Genomic DNA, 11,040 nt, shown 5'->3' with positions numbered 1-11,040 from the left:
GGGAGTTCCCTGGAGGTCTAGTGGTTATGACTCTGCACTCTTCACTGCCAAGGGCCCAGGTTTGATGCCTGCTCAGGGGAACGAAGATCCCACAAGCTGCACGGCTGAAAAAAAAAAAAAGCAAAGAGAAAACGAATCTTTGGTGGGGGGCGGGGCGGCATTGATCAGTACAGTGGTGGGAGTGGGGGAATTGACGGGAGAGGTCAGGAGGGAGGTTTCTGGGATGATGGTAACTCTCTGTATCCTTATAGGAGTTTGGGTCACACGGAGGATGTACCTATGTGTCGAAATTTGTGCATTTCATCGTGTGTAAATTTACCCGGGAGGTGGCAAGGAATGACCTGTACACCAATGTTAACTCTAGCAAATGATATGCATGCTGATGTGTTTAGGAGTGAAGGGTACTGGTGTCTGCAACTGTCTGTTTATTTTTAGGTTTTTCTTGGCTGCGCTGGGTCTTCATTGCTGCGCATGGGCTCTCTCTAGTTGCGGTGAGCAGGGGCTACTCTTTGTTGCAGTGCGCGGGCTTCTCATTGCGGTGGCTTCCCTTGTTGCAGAGCACGGGCTCTATACTGGCAGGCTCAGTAGTTGTGGCGCACGGGCCCAGCCACTCCGCAGCACGTGGGCTCTTCCTGGATCAGTGCTCGAACCCGTGTCCCCTGCATTGGCAGGCAAATTCTTAACCACTGCCCCACCAGGAGAGCCCTGCAACTGTCTTTGAAACGTATCAAAAAAAAAAAAAAAAAGATGAATTGAGACAAGATTAATAGATACATAACAAAGCAAGGATAGTTCAAATGTTATTGGTGGAAGCTAGATGGTGAATATATAGGTGTCTGGTATGTTTTAAAGGTTTCCTAATAAAATGTTAAATGAAAATGCAAAGCAAACCAAGTAACTTCCTGCTAGAAACCCTTCAACTGCTTCCCCTTGCACTAGAGGTAAAATGCCAAATCTTTTCCACAACGTCCCTGCTGACCTCGATAGCATCATCGCCTGCATTCAATCTTTGATGCAACAGATATTTATTGAGCATCTACTGTGTGCCAGGCACTGCTCTAGATGCTGGGGCTACAGCATGGATCTGACATTGTAATCATCTTCTGCCTCAACAAGCCCATTCCCCTGGCAGGTCTTTGCACTTCCTGAAATTATCTTAACTTACAAGTTCATTTGCATGGGGACAAGTGCTCTGAGAGGGCAAGGTCCTTCTCTCTATTACAACTAGACCTCAATAACAATTAATTGGAAGAATATTAGCTTTGCATTTATTTAATGCTTGTTATATATGCACCTGGCCCTGTTTTAAGTTATGTACACACGTACCTATCTTTTTTTTGGCCGCACGGCTTGTGGGATTTTAATTCCTGGACCAGGGATTGAACCCGGGTCCTCGGCAGTTAGAGCCCGGAGTCCTAACAACTGGACAGCCAAGGAATTCCCACACATAACTATTTAATTCTGAAACAGATCCCCATTCTTAAAGAAGAATTAACAGAGAAGCTAGGCTGTGAACTCAAGTGGTCTGGCTTCAGACATCATGTTTCTAACCACTATACTATACTGCTAAGTGAATGAATGATTTAGTCAATCATTCAGACAGGTCTGAATTCAAACCCCAACTGTGCCGCTTTGTTAGCTGTGTGGCCTAAGACTCTCTGAACCTCAGATCCTTTATTGGTTTTCTGTTTGTTAATTAATTAATTAATTGTTATTGAAGTATCGTTGATTTACAATGTCGTGTTAGTTTCAGGTACAGCACAGTGAGTCAGCTATACATACATATATATATTCTTTTTTAAAATTAATTTATTTTTGGCTGCGCTGGGTCTTCATTGCTGTGCCGGGGCTTTCCTTAGTTGTGGCGAGCGGGAGCTACTCTTCGTTGTGGTGCGCGGGCTTCTCATTGCGGTGGCTTCTCTTGTTGCGGAGCACGGGCTATAGGCGGGCGGGCTTCAGCAGTTGTGGTACGCGGGTTCAGTAGTTGCGGCTCGTGGGCCCCAGAGCGCCGGGTGGCCCACGGGCTTTGTTGCTGCGTGGCATGTGGGATCTTCCCACACCAGGGCTCCAACTGTGTCCCCTGCATTGGCAGGCGGATTCTTAACCACTGCACCAGCAGGGAAGTCCCAGATATATATTCCTTTTCAGATTCTTTTCCATTACAGGTTATTACAAGCTATCAAGTATAGTTCCCTGGGCTGTACAGTAAGTCCTTGTGGGTTCGCTATTTTATGTATGGTTCAAGGTCACGTCCCTCCTAGTTCGTGGTGAAGATGTAAGGTGTTGGAGGAAATTGGCTTAAAGTCCCCACACACGCACGCACACACACGCGAATGCACACCGGATAACAGTGAGGAGGGAGGTAGGAGTCGGGGAGGGCGGTGCGGGGTCACCGCCAGGCACGGGGTGTGGCCTCCTGGTGGCGGCCAAAGTCTCTGGTTCCTAGGATCTCCCCGCCTGCCCACGCCCTACCTGTGGCGCAAAGAGCTGTCTCCGCCCCCTCGAACCTGGGTGACCAGGGAGACTAGCGTTCGAGTGTGTCCTGGACACCAGGCGGCGGCGGTGGTCTGGGAGAAAGAAATCCGGCGGCGGGGAGACAATCCTGCCCGGAGGCAGGGGGAAAGGCTAGCTGCCCCGCCTCCCTCCGCCAGATTTCTTCGGGGAAGGAGCCGCCCGGCACCCGCCCCCAACTGGCCCAGCCGCGTGGAGCGTCTGGGAGCCCGAGAAGCAGCCTACCTGCCGAGATGGAGGCGGCGGGCACCTGGGCGCTGCTGCTGCTGCTGGCGCTGCTGCTGCTGGCGCTGGCGCTGCCCGGGACCCGGATGCGAGGCCACCTGCCCCCTGGGCCCACGCCACTGCCGCTGCTGGGGAACCTCCTGCAGCTCCGGCCTGGGGCGCTGTACTTGGGGCTCTTACGGGTGAGGGGGCGCGCCGACGCCCTGGCTAGGAGGGGGTGGGAGGGTACCAGGGCCAGGAGAGGGAGGGGACCCCAGGAAGACGAACCACGCAGCGAGGCCCTTAGGTATCCTAGGGGCTGCGGATGAAGGGTCCCAGGGCAGAGCTGAGAGAGTTGGGGGAGTCGCAGGGAGAGGGGGTGGGGCACCCGGGCTAGGAGGAGCAGAATCCTGCCCCCCGAATCCTGGAGACGGCGTGAGAGCTGGAAAGCAGGCTCCAGGGGCCAGGGGTCCCGGGTTAGAGAGACTGGCAGAATCCTGGGAAGGTTGGGAGGGGGGAGGGGGGCAGGGAACCAAAGGTGAGAGAGACGAGTCGTCAAGCGGAAGAGAAACTGATGGTGTGATGGTGGTGGCTTGACCCAGAGGGAGAGGTAGAGGGGAGATACACGTGAGTATCCTGAGGAGGGGGCAGAGAATAAAAAAGAGAGGGTGTCCCCGGGGGAGTTGGAGGCAGAGGCTGGAGGATTCCAGGAATTTGTCTGCGGAGACCGATGGGGCTGGGGAGCTGGGGGAGGGGGGGATAAGCGGAGCTCAGCTGGGAGGGAGGGAGCTGGAAGTTCGTGGGACAGAGAAAGGAAGGAGAGACAGGAGGCTGAGGCAGTCTCCAAACTTTTGGCGGGGTGGGGTGGGGTGGGGTGGGGGCGGGGGGGTAGTGAAAAGAGGGCAGATGTTCCCCATTCCGGTGTCTTCCAGACATGGCAAGGAGGGGGTAGCGAGCATGGCACGAGTGCTCCGTGGAAGCTGCTCCAGCATTTGAGGATTTAGCAGTGGTTGAAAGGGGTAGTTGGGTTTTTTTTTCCGGGGATGGGGAGATGAGGGATTATGGGAGTCCACAGCTGCAGCTGCCCATTTTTGCTGCTATAGGTCTGTGCTGTGGGAGCAGGGGTGGGTTCTGGGTTGTCCCAGTGTCAGAAGTTAGGGCTCTGCAGGGGGTAAGGGAATGGGGACCAGAGAGTGTGTTGGGTGAGGGAGTTTGAGGAAGGAGGACTCTTGTGGGGGAGGGGGGTGACATGCTGGGAGCTTGGTGCAAAACAAGAACTGAATCTTCCAAAGGGATTGCTTCAGTTTGGGGCGAGGCAGGAAGGGCTTCTCTTAGGTGTCTCATCCAGCGACAGGGGCCAGGATGGACACGAGACTTTAAAAGGCAGTAGACTTCCTCACGTCACTCACCCCTTCTCGGTCCCTGCTCCCAGCTGAGTAAGAAGTATGGACCGGTGTTCACTGTGTACCTGGGACCCTGGCGGCGCGTGGTGGTCCTGGTTGGGCGTGAGGCTGTGCAGGAGGCCCTGAGAGGTCAGGCCGAGGCGTTCAGCGGACGGGGTTTGGTGGCAACACTGGACGGAACCTTTGATGGCCATGGTGAGTCAAAAGGGGAGCTGGAGGCTGCTGGGTCCTTCACTCAGAGCCTGCCACCACTTACTCGTACGTGACCTTCCATGCAGTTCAGTGTCTCTGGGCCTCTGTTTTCTCATCTAAAATGGGATGATGACAGTGCCTATTGCATAGGATCGTACTGAGGATAGCACGAAGTAAGCACTCATTAGTTACCTGGTTGTAGTAGTGTTATTAATGTTCCAGGCGAAGCCCCAGGGCTGGGAGGAAGAGGGAGAGCATGTGAGGCACTGGGAATCAGTGGGCAAACACTCAAAATGTACAAACTATTCTCTGTTAAGACTGAAAGCTGGAAGCCGGTGCTGGGCGCTCCAGGGAACACAGCCTTGAATAAACAGCCTCAGTCCTGCTCCCAGAGCGCATGGGCCAGGAAGAAACAGACCTGTCACTAGACAGTGACAGTCCAGAGAGGAATTGGAGGAGGCGCCTGGCCCAGCCTGTCGGGTGGAGGTTGTCCAGGACGTCTTCCTAAAAGACGGGGTGTCTGAGCTGAGACTCATAGGATGAGTGGGAAGGGTGTTCCAGGCAGAGAGACCAGCACGTACAAAAGCATGGAGGTGAGGGAAGAAGCATTCACTCATCAACTGACAAATTTTCATTACACCTGGCTTGGTACTGGGGACACAGAGGTGACAGATGTGGTGACGTGTCTTACTGTGGGACATGTGGGCTTTGCAATAAGACAATGGAGGGAGAGACTAGATTTCTAAAGTGAGAGGTACAGCCTTAAGAGCAGGACACAGGGGACCTTTACTGGCCAGGGGGGCAGAGGGATTTGGAGAGGAGAATGGGAGGAATCAGAGAAGGCTTCCTGGCGGAGGTGACATTTGAACTGAGACCTGAAGGCTGAGTGCAGTCAGTTCAGTGAGGATGAAGAGGTGCGTGATCCAGGAAGAGGGAACAGCCGGGGCAAAGGCCTAGAGGGGGCATCCTGGCACTTTGGAGGAAGTGAGAAAAGCCCAGTGCCATTGAATTAGCAGCAAAGCTGGAGACGTCTTCAGAGCCTGATCGCGCAGGGCCCGCGTCAAGCCAGAGTTTGGACTTTGGGTTTTTCTGGGAAAGGGTAGAGTCAGAGTTAGAAAGGTCCTCTGGTTGCTGTGTGGGAGCCCAGCAAGGGGACTGGGCTGGACCAGGGCTGGGGCTGTTGAGTGGGGGAGGGGAGGTGATTGGGAGAGGAATGCAGGGCTCTAGCCAGGGGATGGGATGTTGATGAGAAAGAGAGATGCTGAGGCCAGTTTGGGACACAGTGGAGGGATGGGTGGGCAGGGGACATCCAGGAGGAGGCGCCCAGAAGGCCGTTATAGACTGGCATTCTACAAGTGGAAACAGCTCAGACCAAGGAAGGGACTGTCCAGGCCTCTTGGATAAGGAGGAAAAGAGTGCAATTCCATCCTCCTCCCTCCCTTTTCAACCTCCAGTTGGCATGCGGCATGGGACCCAATAATACTCCATAAATGTTGTTATCGATGGATGGATGGATGGATAGAAGGGTGGGAGGGAGGGAGAAAGAGGAAAGAGGGAGGAATGGTAAATGGATGGGTGGGTGAATAGAGGAATAAAAAGATGGATAGCCAGCGGGAAGGAAGAAATCTTCACTCACGCTGGTGAATCACAGAACACAAGGAGCCTGGATAATCCCAGGTACCAACTCCTCAGGAGGAGGTCACCCTCTGATGCAAGGTTAGGCAATTCTTGAGCACCTCGTGGACCCTCCTTCTTGCGCTAGGCTCGTGTGGACTCAGGACAGGGCACCTCACTGGGAGGAAGGGAGGAATCCTGGGGAACGGGGGAGGGCTGGTCCCTCCTTGAGTCTAGCCTTCTGTGCAGGGGTTTTCTTCTCTAATGGGGAGCGGTGGAGGCAGCTGAGGAAGTTCACCACGCTGGCCCTGCGGGACTTGGGCATGGGGAAACGAGAAGGTGAGGAGCTGATCCAGGCGGAGGCCCGGTGTCTGGTGGAGGCGCTCCGGAGGACCAAAGGTCAGCAGGGTGCCCGAGTGTGGTAGGGCCTTCCCTCGCGGACTGGGCTGGGGACTCCAATCATTCCACCTCTCTCTTCCTCCACCTTCTGCCTCTATCCTGCTGTCTCCCTGAAGGTCTCTGTGTCCCTCGTACTGTCACGTCACTCTTTCTGCCTCTCTTCCTTTCTTTTTTTGACTGTGCAGCATGTGGGATCTTAGTTCCCCCACCAGGGATCAAACCCGCGCCCCCTGCATTGGAAGTGCGGAGTCTTAACCACTGGACCACCAGGGAAGTCCCTATTTTTCTGTTTTTCTCTCCTGTAAGTCTGCCTCTGTCTTTCTCTGTCTCTCTCCGTGTCTAACTCTCTCTTTCCCTGTCTGTCTCTGTCTCACTCTTTCTGCCTGTCTCTTTCCTTTCGGGTCTGGCCCCCACTCCATCTTCGTGGACAGGCTTCGCCCTACGTCAGCGCCCCTCTGCCCGTCTCCATCACGACCCCCCTCCCTGTCCCCTCCTTCCCAGGATGGCCTTTTGACCCCTCACTGCTGCTGGCCCAGGCCACCTCCAACATCATCTGCTCCCTCGTCTTCCGCCTCCGCTTCCCCTATGACGACGAGGAGTTCCAGGCGTTGGTCCAGGCAGCTAGTGGCATCGTCGTGGGGGTCAGCTCCCCGTGGGCCCAGGTAAAGGGGTGGGATCCCTCTCTCTCCAAAGGCTCCTGCCCACTTCTTTCAGGTAACCCCAGAGCGCCCTGTCCACCCACCCCTCTGCCTTGGTGCAAGGCCAGGCCCCCGTGAAAACGGCTGCCCGTCCCCCCGCAGACCTACGAGATGTTCTCACGGCTCCTGCAGCACCTCCCGGGCCCCTACACACAGCTCCTCGGCCAAGTGTGCACTGTGGCTGCCTTCGCCACCCAGCAGATACAGCGGCACCAGAGGACCCTGGACGCCTCAGGCCCCGCACACGACGTTGTGGATGCCTTCTTGCTGAAGATGGCAAAGGTGGGGGAAGCTTAGGGTTGGGGGCCTCCTGGCCAGCCCCTACACCCGGGTATAGCTGGGACACTCTGTCACCCTCCTTCTTTCTCTCTGCACGTCGCTCTGTGAATGTGTGTCTGAGTCACTTGCATCTCTCCTTTTTCTCCTCCCTCCAACCTCAGCCCCCCCCGCCCAGGCCTGATGCCCAGTGACCTGCCACCGGCAATCCCCACCATGACTTCCCCCAACCCACACAGGGAAGTTCCTATGAATTGCAATCGTTTACTTATGAAACCTTGCAATGTCTAATTAGACTAATAAAGTCCCCTTTATTAGTTATGTGAGAACAATTATCATATGAGAAAATTAGAATTAAGATGATCCCTGTGGAAATAACTCGTTTTGAATTGTACATACTTCGCAATTATGGGAGATATTCAGGGCCACATCCTTTGAATAAATGTTCACGGAGAGAGAGATTTTTTTTCTTAACTCTGTGGCCCTTTTTTTGGGGGGGGGCTACCATGTGGCTTGTGGGATCTCAGTTCCCAACCAGAGATTGAACCTGGGCCCTCGGCAGTGAAAGCACAGAGACCTACCACTGGATAGCCAGAGAATTCCCGAATTTTTTTTTATACATTTATTTATTTTTATTTATTTATTTTTGGCTGCGTTGGGTCTTCGTTGCTGCGTGTGGGCTTCACTAGTTGTGGCACACGGGCTCAGTAGTTGTGGCTCGCGGGCTCTAGAGAGCAGGCTCAGTAGTTGTGGCGCATGGGCTTAGTTGCTCCATGGCACGTGGGATCTTCCCGGACCAGGGCTCGAACCCGTGTCCCCTGCATTGGCAGGCGGATTCTTAACCACTGTGCCACCAGGGAAGTCCCCTGAATTTTTTTAATTTTTATTTTTTTACTGAAGTATAGTTGATTTATAATGTTTCAAATATACAGCAGAGTGATTCGGTTTTACATATATATATATATATATTTATACGAAACTGAATCATATATATATTCTTTTTCAGATTCTTTTCAATTATAGGTTATTGTAAGACATTAAATATAGTTCCCTGTGCTATACAGTAGGTCCTTGTTTATCTATTTTATATATAGTAGTGTGTATCTGTTAATCTCAAATATAATTAAATCTTTTTAATTTAAGAAATGAAAGGGGGGCTTCCCTGGTGGCGCAGTGGTTGAGAGTCCGCCTGCCGATGCAGGGGACACGGGTTCGTGCCCTGGTCCGGGAAGATCCCACATGCCGTGGAGGGGCTGGGCCCGTGAGCCATGGCCGCTGAGCCTGCGCGTCCGGAGCCTGTGCTCCGCAACGGGAGAGGCCACAACGGTGAGAGGGGCATATACCGGGTAAAAAAAAAAAAAAAAAAAAAGAAATGAAAGGGAATGGGAATTCCCTGGCGGTCCAGTGGTTAGGACTCCGTACTTCCACTGCAGGAGGCCCGGGTTCGATCCCTGGTCAGGAAACTAGGATCCCACAAGCCGTGTGGCATGGCCAAAAAAAATTTTTTTTTAATTTAATTATAGTAAAATACACATAACACAAAATTTACCAACTTAGCCATTTTCAAGTGTCCAGTTCAGTGGTGTTAGATATTCACATGACCACCATCCATGTCCAGAACACTTTCAACTTGCAAAACTGAAATTCTATACCCATTAAACAACAGATCCCCATCCTTCCCTCCCCCAGCCCTCAGCCCCCACCCTCCTACTTCCTTAATCCATGAATTTGCCTACTCTAGGGACCTCATATAAGTGGGATCACACAGTATTTGTCCTTTTGTGGCTTATCTCACTTAGCATAATGTGGTCAAGTTTCATTCACACTGAAGAATGTGACAAGATTTCCTTCCTTTTTAAGGCTGAATCATTTTCCACTGTGTGGATATAGCGCATTCATCTATCAGTGGACACCTGGGGTTGCTTTCACATTTTGGCTATTATGAATAATGCTGCTATGAACATAGGTGTACAAATGTTCTTCAAGATCCTGCTTTCTACGCTTCTGGATAAATCCCCAGAAGTGGAACTGCTGGATCACATGGTAAATCTATTTTACTTTTTTGAGGAATCGCTGTACCATTTGCCGTAACAGCTGCACCCTTTTATATACCCCCTTGGTGACAGGGGTTCCGGTTTCTCCGTGTCTCCACCAACACTTGTCATTTTCTGTTTGTTTGTTCGTTTTATAATGGCCACTCTCTTTCATTTTTATTTTTTGTTTTGTTTTGTTTTTGTTTTTGTTTTGCGGTACGCGGGCCTCTCACTGTTGTGGCCTCTCCCGTTGCGGAGCACAGGCTCTGGACGCGCAGGCTCAGCGGCCATGGCCCACGGGCCCAGCCGCTCCACGGCATGTGGGATCTTCCCAGACCGGGGCACGAACCCGTGTCCCCTGCATCGGCAGGCGGACTCTCAACCACTGCGCCACCAGGGAAGCCCCTCTCTTTTATTTTTAAAACATTTCACCCCGAGAGAACTAATATCAAAAGCCCACTTCCCAACTTTCTCACACATTTATTTAAACTCCCTGACAAAGTTATAACTTGCTGTGCTGCACCCCAAACCTGGCTGTGCTGGGTCTCTACTCCCAGCAGCCTGTGTTCTCTGAGCCCCTCTGCCTGGTTTCCCCCAGGAGAAGCAAGACCCTAACACAGAATTCACGGACAAGAACTTGCTGATGACGGTCATTTATCTGTTGTTCGCCGGGACGGTGACAGTCAGCAACACGATTCGCTACACTCTCCTGCTCCTGCTGAAATATCCTCAGGTCCAAGGTAGGAAGCTTCTCTACCAGCCAGGCCCTGGGAACAGGAGGGAGGGCTCGAGAGGAAGGATGTTTAGGGGAGTGGACAGCCTGAGCCAGAGCCTGGAGGCGAGAATGAGCGGGCATCCAGTGCGTCTGAAAAGCAAGAAGCGTGCGGACTGCCGGCTGCAGTGAGAGGTCTAGTAAAATGAGAAATGAGGCAGGAGGCGTCTCCGGCCTTGCCGCCTTGGTGGTACATTGTGCACCTAATCCTGAGCCGTGGGGAGCCATGGAAGGTCGTTGAGCAGGGGAGGGCAGGGACAAATGAGCATTTTAGAAAAATCCTTTGGTCTGTCATGAAGAGGTAAGTTGTAGGGTCTGAAAGAGGATGCCAGGAGCCCAGGGCAGAGGACAAGGTAGGGACCTAGGCCGGAGAGAACAAACAGGGCTGGGCCAAGCTGTGGGGAGGAGAGAGGGGTCCAAGTAGGCAGGTGGTGGAGAATGACAAGGGAGGGAGGCATCCAGGGACAGGCCCGGGGCTCTGGCCAGGGGACCGGGGGACCATGAGGCCATCCTGAGATGGGGACAGAAGGGATAAGGAGCTATTTCAGGGGAGATGCTGAAGCCATTTGGGGACAATTTGAGTGTGAGGGACCTGGAACCACTGGGGGGGACATCCAGAAGGCCACGAGACACCTGCATCAGGACTGGAGATAAGAAACAAATTGGGGTTATCAGGGCACAGGCAAGACCTGAAGCTGTGTTAGTGAGGGAGGGTAAGTGGGTGAGGCAGGGCTGGGAATGTGCCCCAAGGAACTCCAGCATTTCAGGGTCACGCAGCTGCGTCCAGTGCTGTCGAGCCAGTGGGGTGGGCTGACCTGGAAGATGGGACCTGGGTGCCTTTGTGGAATCAAGGAGTCAGCTGCTATTTCAGCTCACTAGGCCTCTGTCCTTATCTGGGACATGGGGCTAGATTATGTTCCCCCACCTCACAGGATTGC

The 11,040-nt window shown here is 53.1% G+C and overlaps 1 protein-coding gene across 1 annotated transcript in view; it reads left to right on the top strand.

Moving 5' to 3' along the window:
- The first annotated feature begins 2,744 nt into the window (after nt 1-2,744).
- The window catches only part of LOC115862407 (cytochrome P450 2S1), a 12,791-nt gene continuing 4,495 nt past the window's right edge, over nt 2,745-11,040 (top strand). Inside the window, exons 1-6 of the mRNA XM_030874185.2 lie at nt 2,745-2,918; nt 4,148-4,313; nt 6,174-6,323; nt 6,825-6,985; nt 7,124-7,303; nt 9,929-10,070. Of these exons, the coding sequence (XP_030730045.1) occupies nt 2,745-2,918; nt 4,148-4,313; nt 6,174-6,323; nt 6,825-6,985; nt 7,124-7,303; nt 9,929-10,070 (973 nt within the window). The remainder of the gene's footprint in view (nt 2,919-4,147; nt 4,314-6,173; nt 6,324-6,824; nt 6,986-7,123; nt 7,304-9,928; nt 10,071-11,040) is intronic.

Source organism: Globicephala melas, chromosome 19, assembly GCF_963455315.2.
Source record: "Globicephala melas chromosome 19, mGloMel1.2, whole genome shotgun sequence".
Lineage (NCBI taxonomy): Eukaryota > Metazoa > Chordata > Mammalia > Artiodactyla > Delphinidae > Globicephala > Globicephala melas.
This window is presented reverse-complemented; position numbering and strand designations above follow the sequence as displayed.